This window comes from Tursiops truncatus, chromosome 10, assembly GCF_011762595.2.
Source record: "Tursiops truncatus isolate mTurTru1 chromosome 10, mTurTru1.mat.Y, whole genome shotgun sequence".
Taxonomy (NCBI): domain Eukaryota; kingdom Metazoa; phylum Chordata; class Mammalia; order Artiodactyla; family Delphinidae; genus Tursiops; species Tursiops truncatus.
Window position 1 is genome coordinate 65,752,326 of NC_047043.1, and position 17,094 is coordinate 65,769,419.

Genomic DNA, 17,094 nt, shown 5'->3' on the forward strand with positions numbered 1-17,094 from the left:
CAGCCCCTACAAAAGGGGATGGAGTTTTCCTCTATTTTCTTATTTCTTACTTGAAGTATTGTTGATTTACAATTTATATTAGTTTCATGTACACTATGAATCGCTATTTTCATAGCAATTCAACATTTTTATAGATGATACTCCATTTAAAGTTATTACAAAATAATGGCTATATTTCCTTGTATTGCACACTATATGTTTATTGCTTATATATTTTACACATAGTAGTTTGTATCTCTTAATCTGAGTGGTGGAATTTTTATAGCCTCCATTGGTGGTTTCTTTCATTCTTCATGTGCCTTTTCACTTGCTCTCTTGCATAAACAGAAGGCCTCTTAATTGTCATGTTTGGAAGAGGAGAGCAGCTACTCAGGATCTTTTTGAGTAGCTTGAAAGCTAGATGTGATTCTCCCAGCACCTTCAGTCTACATCCTCACAGGTTGCACTTCGCATATATAGGCCAATTTGATAGCTCAAAAAATGAGGAGATGAAAGGCAGTCAGTGGGTATTGGAATAAATCCTTGCCAATGCAGAACGGTAAGAGTGCACTCACTGATTTTTTTTTTTTCCTTTGCCCTCCATCCACTATCTCAAATTCTGGAAACTATTTCATTCTTAGCTATCTGCTCCAGGCTAGGCCATCTCCTAAGTCAGTGGATTTTTGTTCACCCAGAGGATGAGATGTAATGATAGCTGTGTAAAGATACTGCAGATAGGGCTTCCCTGGTGGCACAGTGGTTGAGAGTCCGCCTGCCGATGCAGGGGACGCGGGTTCGTGCCCCAATCCAGGAAGATCCCACATGCCGCGGAGCAGCTGGGCCCGTGAGCCATGGCTGCTGAGCCTGCGCGTCTGGAGCCTGCACGTCCAGAGCCTGTGCTCCGCAACGGGAGAGGCCACAGCAGTGAGAGGCCCGCGTACCACAAAAAAAAAAAAAAAAAAGATACTGCAGATAAATAAGCTGAGGTTGTGGGGGAGGGTGAGTACCTCACCAACTGCTGTCTTCTATAGAAATCAAAGGCCTTCAGCCTTTCAGGGTCATAAACTAATGGTAACTGAGTCCATCAAGTGATTAGGCTATAAAAAATTAATTTAGGGTGGCCGAATCTCAAACACTGATTATCTAACCAGAACGCCAACTGGAATATCATATGTCTGCTTTTCAGGGCACTGTGATCCTGGTGTTAATGACACCTGCGACTTCATATGTGTAATCCCAGGGTTTCTTGAGGGAGATGCGCTTAGCTGAAGCAATGAGATCATCTTGAGGTTCTGTCTGGGCGGCAGTAGAACTGTATTTCCTCCACTGACCCAGCAGTAAGAGTACATATTCCTAGTTCCTAGAATACTTTGACCTGCTAGATACAGTATCTGTGACTCTCCTGACTTCTCTTTCTCCACTTCTCCATCTCCTCTCCCTTCTCCCTTCCCAGACCGTTCTTATTCTACATCTCAACTTGTTACTGTTACTGTCTCCATTCTAACCACCACTCTTTTGATTGTCCTGATTATCATAACATCTTCCCTCATTTCTAGATATTCATCTTCTGCTCAACTCCCAAGTTTCCAGATTGACGAGGGTGCTTCCTGCTGACCCATAGATCAGCACCTAAACTCATCCTCCTACCAGCTAATCTCATTCACAGTGTCTCAGAGGCACTCCAAACTCCATCTAGGCTTGACTTCACAGACTCCTAGCCAGTGGCTGCAGTGAGGATCCTTGAGGACAGGGGAGGAGAGTGATTTCCAGGAGACTTTTGTTTTGTGCAAAACTCCTAAGGTACAAGTACTGAGCAAAAGTAATGAGCAAAACTCCTAAGGTACAAGTAATGAGCAAAAGCCAGATCACTTTAGGGGACATTGCACATTCTCCCAAGTTCTGAATAAAGCCCCTGGGATCATCTGGAGGATCTGAAATTCTTAGAGTCTGAAGCAAGGCTCAGTTAGCCCCACAAAATATTCTTTCCTTTCCTTGCAGTGCATTGGTTCCCTGCAGGAAGAATGTGATGTCTGCTCTGCTGCCCTCTGTACAAGCCATTGCAAGGTTGAACCAGAAAATTGCATCCCGCACTTTGGCATAAAACACAGCATCTCTTAACCTAGTCGTTTCCAAATGGTGGGACACCCTCACACAAGGTCTTCTTTGGTTACACTTGTTTCTAGTCTGCCATTGTTTCTATAGACTTCTCTGGGTTCCTAAACTTACAGTTTATGTGAATCAACCCCCTCATTCAATATTCACTAAGACCCAGTCCGGCCCTGGGCTGGATGCTGGGGAACAAAGAGGAAGGCAATTTAATCTCCCAGACCTCAGTTTGTATTTAATAGAATAGTTCTCTGGATTTTTGAGATTATCTTGACTTAGATTCTTTTAGCTTTCTAGCATGTTTCTTCAGAATAATGTGTACTTTCTGCATCAAAACTTTTCTCAAGAAAAATGCTGAATTTTGCACATTTTTGCCTGAAAAAATGTGACTCTGTGTTTTCTAGGGTAGAAGTATGATACTGAGTAAAAACAATGCTTTTGTTTTTGCAGGTCTTATCATTTCTCTGCAGCTTCTTCGTGGAGACATGGAACAGATTAGGAGAGAAAATCCTATGATATTTAATAGGGGATTGGCAATTACAAGAAAATTGGGATTTCCTGATGTCATCATGCCAGGTAGGCAGAACTTCTTGGGGCTGGGGTGGGAGAAGGGTTAGGAGGATTGAGTCCAGTGCTCCCCTTGTGAGCAGGTGGTGAACTATGCTGTGGAGGAGACCTGCAACCATTAAAATCCTCTACAGCCGAAGTCAGGTTGCTGACTGCAGTCTGCAGCCAGTTGCTCCTTTGACTCTTGTTGGCATCTGTTCTTTTCCAGAAGCCCCCACATATGTTCCCCAGTGCAGCACAGCAATGCAGCAGATGAGCTTTTTTGTCTCCTATGGAGACCGGATGGTAGGAATCAATACAGAACTTCTCATGAGGATGGATTTTTATACTCTTCTCTTCAATTACATTTCCTAGAAGAGAATCCCCTCATAGGAACATCCTCTTTAAGGAAAATAGTGCCTATAGTGTCAATGAATCCCAGTTCAGTTCATGTAGGAATAGCAGATATATTTGTATCAGAAAAATGAATCATAATGAAAATACCATAATGTATCAGAAAAATGGGTCAGGCAAATGGTATAAGTTAGGCACTGTGAATAGTACTATCTGGCCAGTTTCTCAGAAATTGTCTAACTCCTTTCATCTAATTCCTGATGGAGAGCCAGGGCAGAAAGTGGGAATGCATTGACTCTCAAGTGTGGTTCCAGCAGGTCAATCTCAGGTTCATGCTTCCTGGCCAGGGGGATGCAGACCAAGCTAGAGAAGTGGATCCAAACAGGCCATCAGAACCAAGGGGGCTGTAGGGAGTGAGGGAAGAAGGGTAGAGGCATGGCTCCGATGGATGGCAGGTGGTCTGATAACCAGAGAAGATGGGAACAAGGAGAGGGAAAGCAGACAGACTGTTTGTCTGGATGAATTATGGGAGGAGTAGTAGCCCTACCTTTTCCAGTGATTTTCTTTCTTTTTTTAGTGATGTGATTTTATTTTATTTTATTTTTTTAACATCTTTATTGGAGTATAATTGCTTTACAATGGTGTGTTAGTTTCTGCTTTGTAACAAAGTGAATCAGCTATCCATATACATATATCCCCATATCTCCTCCCTCCCACCCTCCCTGAGTTTTAATGTTCTGCTAAAAGTTTATTTGCCTTTGTTTAAAGGAGCCAAGCCAGGCTAGACTAAACTGATTGTGACCACTCTAAATATCACCTATTTGGAGTTCTTCATGGTGCTGTAAAATCCTCTTGTTGGAAATATTTGCCAGCACATACCCAGAGGAGAGTATGGCCTGAGTATAGAGAAGGCCTATGTGATGGATTCCAGCTGCCCTCCAACTTCCCACATTATGCCCAGACTTGTTTTCTGTTGCCTTCGTTCTCTGTCCATAGACACTGTGAATGCAGAGCAAGCTGCTGTGACAGCCTTTGTCTCCTGCTCATGCACACAGGAGTGTCTTTTGTATGAGAGTCCTAGGCCATTTAATCAATTCCTAATCAATTCTGTGTTTATCTTTAAATACTTAGGAGACTTCATGCTTATGAAAGGCCCCCATCTGACTATTGTAGAGGTGATGTCCTCCACAGGATGTTTCTTTCATCCTGTCCCGACACGTTCCTCAGCCCTCGATGACCCTGGTAATCAGGAAAAGAAGAGCCCGGGCATAGTTCCTGGCTTCTTGGCAACATGTCACTGAAGAAATAATTAGTAGTTACCAAAATTGTTCTGGTGATCTTATTTTCATTAGGTATCCGGGCTCATGATGTAGAGTCATATATTCTAAAAAATGTACTTAAAGTTCTTTCTCTCTTTTAAGAACTTGTTTGTCTAAGATTTGGACATATCCTTCCTCTTAGCCTTCACACAGTCACAGAATCAAAACAAAGTGAGCAGAGACTAGAAAGGAGCAAGCTTCAGTCAAAAATTTTTAAGCAAACTTTAATTTCAGGAGTTGCAGTATCCAGACCTCATCTATGGAAAGAGATCTTTTTGTGGAGCACTCTGCATCTCTTTGTGTCATTGGCACACAGGTTTATAAAGGATTTCTGAGAATGTTAGACATGACCATGGAAATAAGCAGTATCCGTATCATTGGTGAGGCAAGCTGAGTTTAAGGGGAGTTTCCCTCCTTTGGGCAGCTAAGGAATCATCGTATGATGTGCCCTATAAGGCAGAGACGCTGACAATCCTGGGATGTCCAAACTGGGGCTGTGAGTGTGCTCTTTGCTGTGTTGTCTGCCCTTGAAGTACTGAGTGCTGGAGCTGAAAGTAAGGATTGATTCACAGGCAGGAAGCAGTCCTTTATGCATCTGTCCTCTCCTTTACCTTTCCTTCCCCCTGAGGAAAGAATTTTTTGCATAGATGGCCACTCTCAGGACTGTGCACTAACAACTGACAGCCACCTTAATGGACCCCAAGGTATCATCAGAGTAGGTTTGCCATCCTTGGGCAAGGGGATAGGGCTAGCCCTGCAGGTCCTGCTGGAGCAGCAGGAAAAGTGTGCAGCAGTATCTTAAATTGTGGTCAGCCTGTCTTGGGAAACCATGTCTGTGGCAAGAAGTCCCTAAGTGAGGTCACCCCTCCACCTGCAGCTGGTCCACTCTTCACCTGGGCTGCAGCAATCCCACACCTCACAGTCCTGGTGTGACCGAGTTACAAGAAGTTGCGACTTCTTGATACATGGTCATATGGGAAATGAAATAAATTATGTTAGTAACTGTGAGCATTTCAACACTTAAGTCTGAGAAATTAGAGTAACTGGGGAAATTAGAATTATTCATATACTGTGATTCTTATTTTGAAACTACCAGCATATGGCAGAAACCACCAGATACTAATCTGGAGAGGTCCTTTTTGTCAGATGGCCCAGATAGGTCCTTGTCAAAGCATACTGACAGAGCTTACAGCTCTGAGTTTCAGCATTTAGACAAGTTACAACCACACCAGTATCTAACATACCATTTCAAAAAAGGTCTTTCTGATGGTCTCCTGTTGCTTTCCATGAGTGTGTACACATACACCATGTGACTGGTGTGAACAGGAGATGTCCTACTCTTTGCCACAGCTGAGGCCCTGACTACACAGCCATCCAGCTGTGCTCATGACCCATGGTGGTGAGTAGGAGGCAAGTCTGCCATTGCTGGTGTTCTGGGAGGTCACAGAGAAGGCACATCAACCCAGGAAACGTCATCCAAGATTATAGAAGGATAAACAGATGCGGGAATTTAAACCTTACTTTGAAACTGAGCACTTAACAGACTTTTGTTGGTTTGTCACCATATTTCTATGGGTATTTCCTCCTTTCCTCCAAACTCATTTTAGTTGCATATGAAAGCTAATAACTCTATAGCACACTTTTACTCCTTTCTTAGATTTTTTTTTTTTTTTTTTTTTTTGCGGTACGCGGGCCTCTCACCGTTGTGGCCTCTCCCGTTGCGGAGCACAGGCTCCAGACGCGCAGGCCCAGTGGCCATGGCTCACGGGCCCAGCCGCTCCGCGGCATGTGGGATCCTCCTGGACCGGGGCACGAACCCGTGTCCCCCACATCGGCAGGCGGACTCTCAACCACTGTGCCACCAGGGAAGCCCTCTTAGATTTTTTTCAAGAAACTGGAGAGGAAATATTGGAGCAGGGCAGGTGTTTCAGGTGAATGAGGTGAATGTTGAAGTTAACATTGTTTTCTGTGTCTCATTTGTCAGAATTAGCCAAAATAAAACTTTAAAGAAAACTGTCTGCCAAAAGACTGTAAACTGAAAGGAATGATTTAAAACCACTTGCTCAAGAATGGTCTGTACCCTTCTCCAGACCACATCTAAGCCAGCAGAGATGTGCCACCAGCTTCTTTGTAGTTCTCTAACTGTTAGCTTTCCTGGAGAGTCTGTTCCCTGGAGTCAGTAGGAATACAGAGCTCTGTCATGCCTCTGTGGGAAATAAATATTTTAACTTGTTTTATAAACCTTGAATTTTTAAGGTTATCATTTACTGTGGACGTTATGGGCCAAGTTTCATGTTAGTTAAATGAGCTTCTCTCTTGTCAGAAGAAATCTGCCCTTTGATTTAGTATGTTCTAGCTGATGGCCAAGTTTTTCCTAAAGCAGTAGTTCTCTAACTTTAGTATGTATCAGAATCACCTGCAGTGCTTGGAAAAACACAGATTGCTAAGCCTCTAACTCAAGAGTTTCTGAGATAGTAGGATTGGGGTGGGACCTGAGAATTTGTATCCCTCACAGGCTCTCAAATGACGGCGATGCTGCTGGTTTAGGACCCCATTTGAGAACTATGCCCTAGAGAGTACTCTGCTTTAGGGATACTTTGCCCTTCCCTGAGTCAGACCTGGCACAAGCTCGTCTCTGGGTTGCCCTGACCTTGCCCTTTAGAAGGCAGCTATGCTGGCATGGCAGCCCTCTAGGGGGCCCCCTGACTCTTGCCCTTGTGCTCAAAAATACACTCTGTCCTTTGCTTTGACCCCTGATAAAACGTGCATGCTTCATCACCAACCTGCAAGTGATGGTTTTTTTTCTCTTTTCCTGTTTGTCTTAATTGTTCTTGTTTTTCTCTGTGCTGTCCCCTCATTCTTGCCCCTTTGTTTCTGGTGCAGAGATGAAGATAGTTGGGTGTAAGTTCCTGCTTTTGTGTGTCCTGTCTGCTTTTGCCTGCTTTGTTTCCATCTTCATTTGTTTCACGGAATGTTATGCTGCAATACTGGGGTGGGGTGTCATTTACATTATTAATCCTTCATCAGCCTCACCTTTTGGGATAACTGACAAGACATTGGAGAAGCTACCAGCCCAGCCTAGAGACTGTGTATTACTTAGGGTATTCATTAAGATCAGAGAAAACTAAGGACTTGTTGGAATGTTTAGAAAACCTTTAAAAGCCCTAGGTGAATAGATACAGGAAAGGATTTTTGTGAGACGGATCAGCTACTCCCATTGAAAAGAAAATGAGTAGTGCTTATCCCAAGCTACAAAGAATCAGAAAGGCAGAAAGATGCTCTTTTCAGCTCTGCTGGACACATCTCATGACTTTTGAAAGAGACACGACTTTTGAAAGAAAAGCTATTCTCAGCAGAGTGATGAAAGTATTTACCAGAAGTAGATTCATAGGACTGTGGTCAGTCTGAGTGTCAAATGAAGCTTTGGCAGTATCTCTAAGGGAGGGTTTAGGAATAATCACATCTGGTCCCACGACAGGTTGGAAGATCATCACATCCCTGATCCAAGAGGGGAATAATCGTATATAGTGATGTCACACTATGCCCATTCCTGTCATCCTGTTAGAGCAGAGAACATCACTGACTTCATAGCAAAAGAAACCAGCAGTGTTGACATTGAAGACATGGTTAGAAGAATAAGGAAGCTGTCTTTCCTGGATACTAAAGAAATCCTCCCGAGAGCCTTTTTTTAGTCTCTTCCTCAGAATAAGAATTACTACAACATAAAGCATTGGTCATGTGTCTGAAGGTGTCCATATTAAATGGTAGTTAACATCTCCACATCTCCATGAATGCTGTCAGGAGACTCCTATTCTGCCAAGAGACAGGATTGGCACCATCCCAAGCAGGCTGCTGTGTCTGCTGGGAGAAAGTTCTAGTTTTACATGGTCTTAAGGGGAAGAAAGCACTATCCACAGAAGCTCTTCCTAATCCTGTCTAGAATTAGACAAGGTCTAAATAATGTATTTAATACTGTTATCCTTGAACCTAGAGCCTCCACACATGTGGTGTGAGTAACTTATACAGAAGGAACATGAATGTAATAAAGAATCCAAGCAAGTCTTAGTGCCCAGGGACTTCCCTGGTGGCACAGTGGTTTAGAATCCGCCTGCCAGTGCAGGGGACACGGGTTCGAGCCCTGGTCTGGGAAGATCCCACATGCCACAGAACAGCTGAGCCCATGCGCCACAGCTACTGAGCCTGCGCTCTAGAGCCTGCGAACCACAACTACTGAAGCCCGCGAGCTGCAACTACTGAAGCCCGTGCTTCATGCCACAACAAGAGAAGCCACCCGCAATGAGAAGCCTGCACACCACAACAAAGAGTAGTCCCCACTCACCACAACTAAGACACTGCTGCAAACCTGTGTAGGCTGTCCTGGACCATTTCTCCTGGCATAGAATTCTACACAGGCTAGAACTATGTGGCCCCAAAACTTCAAGTAAGGCTGGAGTGTCTGGCAAGAGACTGTCTTGCTAACAGATGCTCTGGTACCTGAGCTGGACCTTGAAGATTCTGACACCTCTACGGAGACTGCTTTCAGAAGAGACCTGCAAACACGTTGTGAGCTGTTTCTCCAAAGTCATGCTAGGATTCAGGTCTTTGGATGATCAGACCTGGCCACTGAAGCATACACTTTTCTCTCTGCTGGATGCAGCTCTGTCACAGTGCTCCTCAGCCCTCTGAGATTACTGGCAGCTGAAAAGCACTGTTTCCTTCTAAGACCTATCACTCTCTAAGGACCCCAGAATGTTTCACGCCAATCCCTGACACAATAAGATGGCCTCAAATTCATTACCTTGCTCCTTCCCAGCAGCTGTTTATTGTAGACTTCTAGGAATCTGGATTTTTGATGTGTAGTTGCAGCATAGTGATGCTGCTCTTGACCCTTGAACACTCCAATTCAGGTGTCAGCAAACTATAGCCCATAGGCCAAATCCAGCAGCCTGTTTTTGTACTACCTACCAGCTAAGAATGGTTTTTTACATTTTAAAAGGGTTGTGAAAACAAAGAACATGTGACAGAGACCTATGTGACCTACAAAGCCTAAGATACTTACTATCTGACCTCTTAGAGAAAAAGTTTGCCAGCCTCTGCCTACTCTTAAGTCCCTAGTTCTCTGACATGCAGTTATACCAACAGCTGTCACTGGCTGCTGTGTGAAACTGTGAAAGGGACAAAGATTATTTATTCTGAAGCCCTCTTACAAGAACAACCTCATTCATTCATCTTCCCATTCAAGAAACTCTGTTGCATGTCAACTGAGCACTAAGCATTCAGAGATGTAAGGCATTGCTGATGTTGTTAGAGGCTCTGCCAACCTTAGGAAGCAGAGGACACCGAACAAATGGAGTCAGGGCTGCCCTCAACAATACGCACTCCCACTCCCCGTGGAAAAGTCTCCCCTTTCCATACCCGTCCCAGCATTCCTCCATGCTGCCTAACAGGTGCCCAGTCCCCCACCCTCAGCCAGACTTCACTAGTATCTTCCAAGCAGACCCCCACTTTATAGTCCCCTGATGTTAAACCCTGGAGAGCATCAGAATTACCTGATGATTTTTTTTTTAAATACAAGTACACAAGCCCACCCAAGACCCACTAGAATCTCAAAGGGTGAATATTAGAAATCTAATTTTAACAAGCTCCCTAGGTGATTCAAATACAGTCAGCCAGGCAGTGGTCTTCAGACTAACCTCAGAAACCACTGTTCAGGACTTCTCTTTCCCATTCTTATGATAAGGTGCCTGTCCTCATCCCTCTCTTGGTAATATTTCTTGGCCATTGGTGCTAAAGTTTACATGAGCCTCCTGGAGACAGTACCTTAACCCAGAGGCATGATTCCACTTGTAGGCTTTGTGAACATGTAACATACAATAAGGATAGCTGAAGAGCAGGGACCCTGGGAAGCTCTCTGTAAGGCAGGCCTGGGTCATTACATTCTGGAGCTTTTCACATTTGTTTCTTCTAGTTCCTTGAGAATTAGTGGAGAGCTCAATTTAAATGATCCTCCAGAGAGCTTTTGACAAGAAGGCCCCAGCACCATTAACTATTAAAAAGTGCTGCTTTCAAAACTGAGGCCATAATTTGCAAAATTGCAACCCGTAAGGCAGCCTGATACCTATTCTGACTGAGAACAACCTTGGTCTAGGCAGGTCTGTTCTCTAAATAAAGAGCAAAGATCTGATGAAATCAAGCTGTTTCAGTGTGTAACCCAGAAGGTACAGTTGCTTGTATTTATAAATTTTCTCAGCTAGACGATCACCAAAGCATTCTGTTTAAATAGAAAATTTTAAAAGAATGAAAACTGTAGGAATGTCTAGCTCAGTCCTTCCATTTGAAATTGGCATTTTGGTTTAAAATACCCTGGAGGAGCTGCCCAGGAGCTATGAGCTCACTCTATAAAACCAAAATAGACCAAATTCTGTCATTGTCAATCTCCAAGACAATACCCAATTTATTATTAGTATTTTATATCATATATTGCTAGGAAAAGTTTGAAATGTTCCATTTAAGGACATACTTATTATAATATGGTTAACTTTTGTATAGAGCCACAGAAATTTATATGTTTGTACAAGCTAGACTACTATTGCTGGTAGCCAACATCTGCTTTTAAAAGTCACGTGAATTATCTTGAGAATAACTGCCAGAGAGTGCTGACTTATACCACGGTGATTTTAAACAAAGCACCTATTCTTCAGATATTAAAATTCTCTAGACTATTCACTTTATGCCAAATCGTCCTCGAAATTGAATAATTACTTAAATTCCATAGAAAATCTAATGTGTAACTGAAAAGCTTTTATCAGGAGAAAGCTCTGAGATGTCTGTTCCAGTTGTTAAAAATTTAAGGTGTAACCAACTCTGATTTATCCCATTATAATGGCAATAACCCATAGTAAAGTTCCCAGTTAATTTTGAATTTTACTTTCAAGGCTGATTTTATTCAGCCTCTGTTCTGACGGTAGCAAAGTAATGAATTTGAGTTTTCCTTCTCCTTCTGCTAGTCTTCCCCACCCTACCTACACACCTATTAAAATAGGTGACCTGCTAGGAGGGCCCAAGCAGGGATGTTCAAAAGAGGAAGGTTAAAGTGTCAAACTCATCAAACTTCAAAGGAGAGGTTCTACTCAACCCAGCAGGAAAGTCTATATGGACTGCAAGGATGGACACCCTGAAGTCTGTCCCACCTACCCAGCAGTTGCATTTGTGTGTGATTTTCAAGAACACATTTTCCTCTTCCCTTCATGGTAGCCTCAGGGCTATTTGTTTGGGGAAATAGCTTTCACACATTAGAGAAAGTTCTCTGCGCTTTCAGAGAATAATTGTTTCTCAGGGACTGCTCTTCCCCACTTGGGTCAAAGTGTTTTGAGAGTATTATGTGACCAAATAACCATGATTGCACTCCTACAGTAGGAAGGCAACCTGAATAATAGAAGGTCTGGTCATGAAGACCCCCAAAGCCCAAGATATATGCCAGTCCTGGTCTATCACTGTTTCATATGTAAGAGACACTCGGACACTTCCACAGTTAGAGAGGTGGACAGTGCAGAAAAGGAGCTGTCAGTCATCATGTATCTGACCAAACCAGAAAGCTCAGTTGCTAACCAAAAACAAAGACTTATGTCATTGTGATTCCAAGTAATGAACAGATTTAGATGTGCCAGTTTTTCTAAAAACTGAAGGAGAAAGTATTTCTGGCTTCTGAATTGGCTTGCTTTGCAAGTTAATTAATTGTTCCGTTAACTTTTAGTTGATTTCTTCAGGCTCCTAACACATCTTCACTTTGGCCTTACCTGGTTTCCTTTGTCATTTCATTCCTTTGAAGATTTTTTTTCCCACAGCCTTTACTATTTTTTTGAAAGTCAAAAGCCCTTCTTTAGTTTGTGTTAAGTAAAATTCGTCATTTTATGGGTTTAGAAGCTTAGAGCAGCCTAAATAAGCTCCTATTATGCATGAACAGACAATTCCTTCCCCCCTAAAAAAAGGCATTTGAGACTTAGGTCATTTCAGACTTGCAGTTTGAGCTACTGCTGCCCAGTCTCAAGCAGCAGGTATGGGCTAGAGTCAGAGCATGCAGAAGCAACAAGAGCACAACAGACTGTCACCCCAGTCCTTTGGCACCTGGAGAGTCACCTGCTCCCAGAGCACTTGCTACAAAAAGAAGACAAACTGACAGTCCAGTGACCTCTGCCTGACACTCCAGCAGGGAATGGGATTTGGAGGTAAGCCTCCAGAAGGAAGTAGTAGTTTATCCTCTAGTCAGACTCAGAAGGATTGAGGGTTGCAAAAAGAAAGCAAAGAAAAAAAAAGAGAAATGATTTTTTTGTTTTTTGGTTTTTTTTTGAGGGAAAGGAGGAGGGATTAGTAGTTAAGACATAGACATGATTAAAATAAGTGTTATTCCTGTTGATTCTAAAATCTTTCCTGACTGGGGGACTTAGATTACAGCTATTCTCCTGGAGGGGAGAGAGACTGAGCAGACACCTGCAATCTGCCTTTTCCCACCCTAGACAAGCTGTGGTGAACACCTTTAAGATTCAGACTTAGAGAGCACATGACTAACCAACCTGAGTACTGCTGCACTGATATTGGTAGAATGTCCATTGTTATTAACCAAGCTTGGAATGCCCTGAGCACCCACCTGAACCCTGGAGGATCCAGATGCTAGCTTTGTCCTCCATGCACATGGGGCAGAGTGGCTTCTGTGGTCATGAAGACATGACATTTCTTTCCCCACAGGTGATATCCGCAATGACCTGTACCTAACCCTGGAGAAGGGGGACTTCGAGAGAGGGGGAAAGAGTGTACAGAAGAATATTGAAGTGACCATGTATGTGCTTTATGCAGATGGAGAAATCTTGAAGGTAAAGTTTGCCAGTCAGTTTGGAATGGAGGCTAATCCTGTAATAATTTTAGTGCTTTTGTGGACTTTGTCCAGAGACCCATCCTCTTCAGGAAGAGCTGAACTCAAATCACCCCATATGCATTCTTCTCCGCCTTAGCCTTTCTTCAAGGAAATTCTACAGTATGCTCTGATGACTTGCAGTGTCATACAGCCTTTTTAGAAATTCTTCCTAGTGTCTGACCTGAATCCTTCCTGTTCTAATTTAGACCTATTCCCTCTAGTTCTGTCCTACATGTTACTTTTTCAGCCACCTGTCTAGCATCGAGCTGCCTAGTTTTGGTAACTGTTATTAGGTCCCACGCTTTTTGTTCCTTGAGCTAATATGGAAAGTTATACTTTCCCTTTAGTAAAGGGTAGAACTTAGGTACCCACTTGCTGTTACCAAGTTATGTGGCAAGGAACAGCAGACTCAGGCCGTAAAAGATGATTTCTAGCCAGTGCAGTACAAGGATCCTCTGTCACTCTTCATTAAAAGAGAAGACCTGGAATGCTGTTTTTCTACTGTCATTATGTCAGTTTTTCCCTCAGTCAGTCATGGTCAAGTCCCTGGCAAATAAAAAGGCATTATTTTCATGTCTCTTGGTAGAAGGCAAATCACTCTTTTACAAACCTTGCTTCTGTGTGTTGACATCGGCCTTATGAGGTAGGCAGACCAGGAGTGATCGTCCATATTTTACAGAAGGAAAAAGGTAAAGTTAGTCAGAGTCATCTCCCAAACCTAGAAAGAAATGGAGGGTAATGTTGAAATGGTGGTAGAAACAATGATTTGTGTGTCATTTTAAAAACCCACCTCAAGGACTAAGGCATGTTCATTGTTTGTATGAATAATGCTGAGGTCAGCAGAGCTGTCAGCTGTTCACACCACCCTGTGTGGACAAGGAGCTGCTCCTGATTGTATTGTCCACAGCTTCCTGGCGGGCCTGGGACTGGGTTTTCACATCAATATTTGGGAACTGGGGTCAAGTTAAATCTGGTCTACCTTGTTTATATCCAAGGACAGTCAGCCATGGGCAACCTAAAATGCCAGTGCAACATTAGGCCAAAGATTAGAAAACAAGCTCCACTTTATTATTATTTAATTAATTATTTAATTTTTAAAATTTAATTTTATTATTTAATTATTTTTCTGATCTGGAAAGTGCCATATACGGTTGACTTCTCCTATGAATTCGTTGTTTCCTTTCTTAATGAGGATGAAGAGCCTACCTTAGTGATTCAGATGCACCACTCAGCTTCTCATGTTTATTAAGCAATGAGTGTGGTTACCTCTGCCCCAAGGAAAACAAGGAGCATTGTGACTGCTCATTTCTTATACCATCTAGACAGTTGTTTCCAAAAGTACTGAATTTAAGTCATCTATAGATTTGGCCTGATGGGAAAATGAGACCTGCACAAAGGAGAAAATGAAATGTCCTAGGTGAGTGACATGGAAATCCAAGGGATCCCTCCAGGAAGATGGCACCTTACTTTGCTTCTCTCTTCCAGGATTGCATCAGCTTGGGTTCAGGAGAGCCGAATAGGAGTTCGTACCACTCCTTTGTCCTCTACCACAGTAATAGTCCTCGCTGGGGAGAAATTATCAAATTGCCCATCCCCATTGATCGGTTCCGGGGCTCCCACCTGCGCTTCGAGTTCAGACACTGTTCCAGTGAGTGAGACTTCTCTCCACATTCCTTTGAGGATATGAATATAACTCTTTCCTCTCTGGAACAGAAGTAAGAGAGTTCTTACTATTGGGGGAAGAAAATTAGGAGTTGTGTACTTAGAGATGGGATATCATCAGAGGCTGTCCTTTGGACAGTGATTCAGAAACATGGGATCTGGTATTGTCCTGTTGTAGTGTCTGACCTGGATGCTGGATAATTGCCAGGGTCATTCCTCTTTGGGGGTTTCCTTTGTATGTATTAAACTCCTTCTTAAAGAGCCCCTGGTTTATCAAGACTAGCAATTTAGTTTCTATTTGAGTCTAGGTTGCCTGTGTACCTTGGGATATGAATGGAAACTCAGTCTAGTACATTTCTCATCATTCTTGCCGTCAGGTTGCTACCTAATTAATGAACAAAGTAAGGGACAAAGAAGTAAAGAGCATCGGTGATAAGCCAAAAGGGAATTGCTGTTGAAAAGCAAAGTGTGTGGCAAAACAACTAATGCTTGGCTCTGATTTGCAGCAAAGGACAAAGGGGAAAAGAAACTCTTTGGCTTTGCATTCTCACCCCTGATGCGGGATGACGGCACCACCCTCTCAGATGATATCCACGAGCTCTATGTGTACAAGGTACAGAGCCTGGCTGTCTCTCACCCTGCTGAGACCACTCTCACACATGGTTCTCAGTTAGGTGGTTTTCACTGAGCGGGCCAGACGATCCAGGGTAATGCGCTGGTTGAGACAGCAGGACAGCTGTGGGCAGTCTTTTGTCTTCTAAATGAAGTGAGCTTCCTCCCATAAGTAATGCCCGCAGGGCCTTTGTTTTCCACCTCCCACTCCACTAGTCATGGAAATCTGTTACCAACCCCTCTGTGCTCTTATGGCCTTGGCTTGTTCATTCCGCGACCTGCTATTTGAGATTGGGGTTCTGTCAGCTGTCACAGCATAGCTGGCACTCAAGGTTGCCTGCATACCAGGTAGAGGCCACGAGCCCCACCATGTTCTCTTTAAAAGGCATGTGAGCCGTTCTGGAGAAAGAAATGAAAAGCACTTTTAAAGTGCTTAGAAAGCACTCTTCTAAGAGGACCTGAGGTCCAAGGTCCAGCCTCAGGAAGATGAGAGTAAACATCAACTCAGAAATTCCCTGGGACCTGATTTTTTACAGGTGGCATGGTTCAAGAAACATTCTGTATTCTCTACTTTTGCCTATAGTGTGATGAGAATAGCACGTTTAACAACCATGCTCTGTACTTGGGCCTGCCCTGCTGCAAAGAGGACTATAACGGCTGCCCTAACATCCCCTCCAGCCTCATCTTCCAACGCAGCACCAAAGAGTCTTTCTTCATTTCCACACAGCTCTCCTCCACCAAACTCACCCAGAATGGTAGGTGATGGTGCCTGCAGCATGGTGCCCTCCACTGTTCTCACTTGCTGGTCCATGTTGCTGATACATGTTAAAAGAGACAAATTATTGCTTTTTCATGCCACAGTGAGGGAATTCTTTTCATATGTAATTGAAGAAATCATTCGGCAATAGCAGCCTATGAGATTTTCCATGGTTTTAGCAGCTCCTGAGTGACATTCAGACTTTACAGATGTGTCTTTAACCTTTATCTCAGCACTCCAGAGGCTGTTATACTGCTCGTAGCTATTTCTGTCCTTCTAGGTCTCACCTGTCCTTGGCAGGGAGAGTCTGGGCTTTGCTTGTCCATGACGAAGCCAGGGTTCACTGTCTTTTGGGCTTGCTTCCTAGTGGACCTCCTTGCTCTGCTGAAATGGAAGGCCTTTCCAGACCGGATCATGGACATCCTAGGGCGTCTGCGGCATGTCAGTGGGGAGGAAATTGTTAAGGTATGGCTTCACACAATTCACACATGCTACCTGAGCAAGAATCTGGGCAGAAGGCCTCACTTCCCCTTGATTTCTGCCAGTAAGCCTCTAAGACCATTTCTCGAGGTATATAATTAGGTGAGTAGAAATAAAGGTATTTTTCTTTCTTAACTTCTTTTTTTTAAGTAGGTATCACATCAGGTTTATTACCTTTTAGAAACTACCTTTAAGTTTTAAGCCCTATTTTCTGCCTTGTTTTTCTTCCTAGAAAGCAAACTGGTAATTAAAGGGCAGTGATAAAAACACCCTCTCAGAAACAATCCCAGTGTGTGCTGCTGCCCACATGCCTTTAGGTCTCCTCTCCCTTCCTCTCTCTTCCCTTACTTTGTAAACCTTTACCACAAATC

General features: G+C 43.4%; 1 protein-coding gene across 2 annotated transcripts in view; it reads left to right on the forward strand.

Annotated features, from left to right (window-relative positions):
- The window catches only part of DOCK3 (dedicator of cytokinesis 3), a 405,892-nt gene that overhangs the window by 301,274 nt on the left and 87,524 nt on the right, over nucleotides 1–17,094 (forward strand). For both annotated transcript variants that reach the window (XM_073811161.1, XM_033865050.2), the window contains exons 14-19: nucleotides 2,536–2,661; nucleotides 13,047–13,171; nucleotides 14,698–14,860; nucleotides 15,381–15,487; nucleotides 16,070–16,241; nucleotides 16,611–16,708. In XM_073811161.1, the coding sequence (XP_073667262.1) occupies nucleotides 2,536–2,661; nucleotides 13,047–13,171; nucleotides 14,698–14,860; nucleotides 15,381–15,487; nucleotides 16,070–16,241; nucleotides 16,611–16,708 (791 nt within the window). The remainder of the gene's footprint in view (nucleotides 1–2,535; nucleotides 2,662–13,046; nucleotides 13,172–14,697; nucleotides 14,861–15,380; nucleotides 15,488–16,069; nucleotides 16,242–16,610; nucleotides 16,709–17,094) is intronic.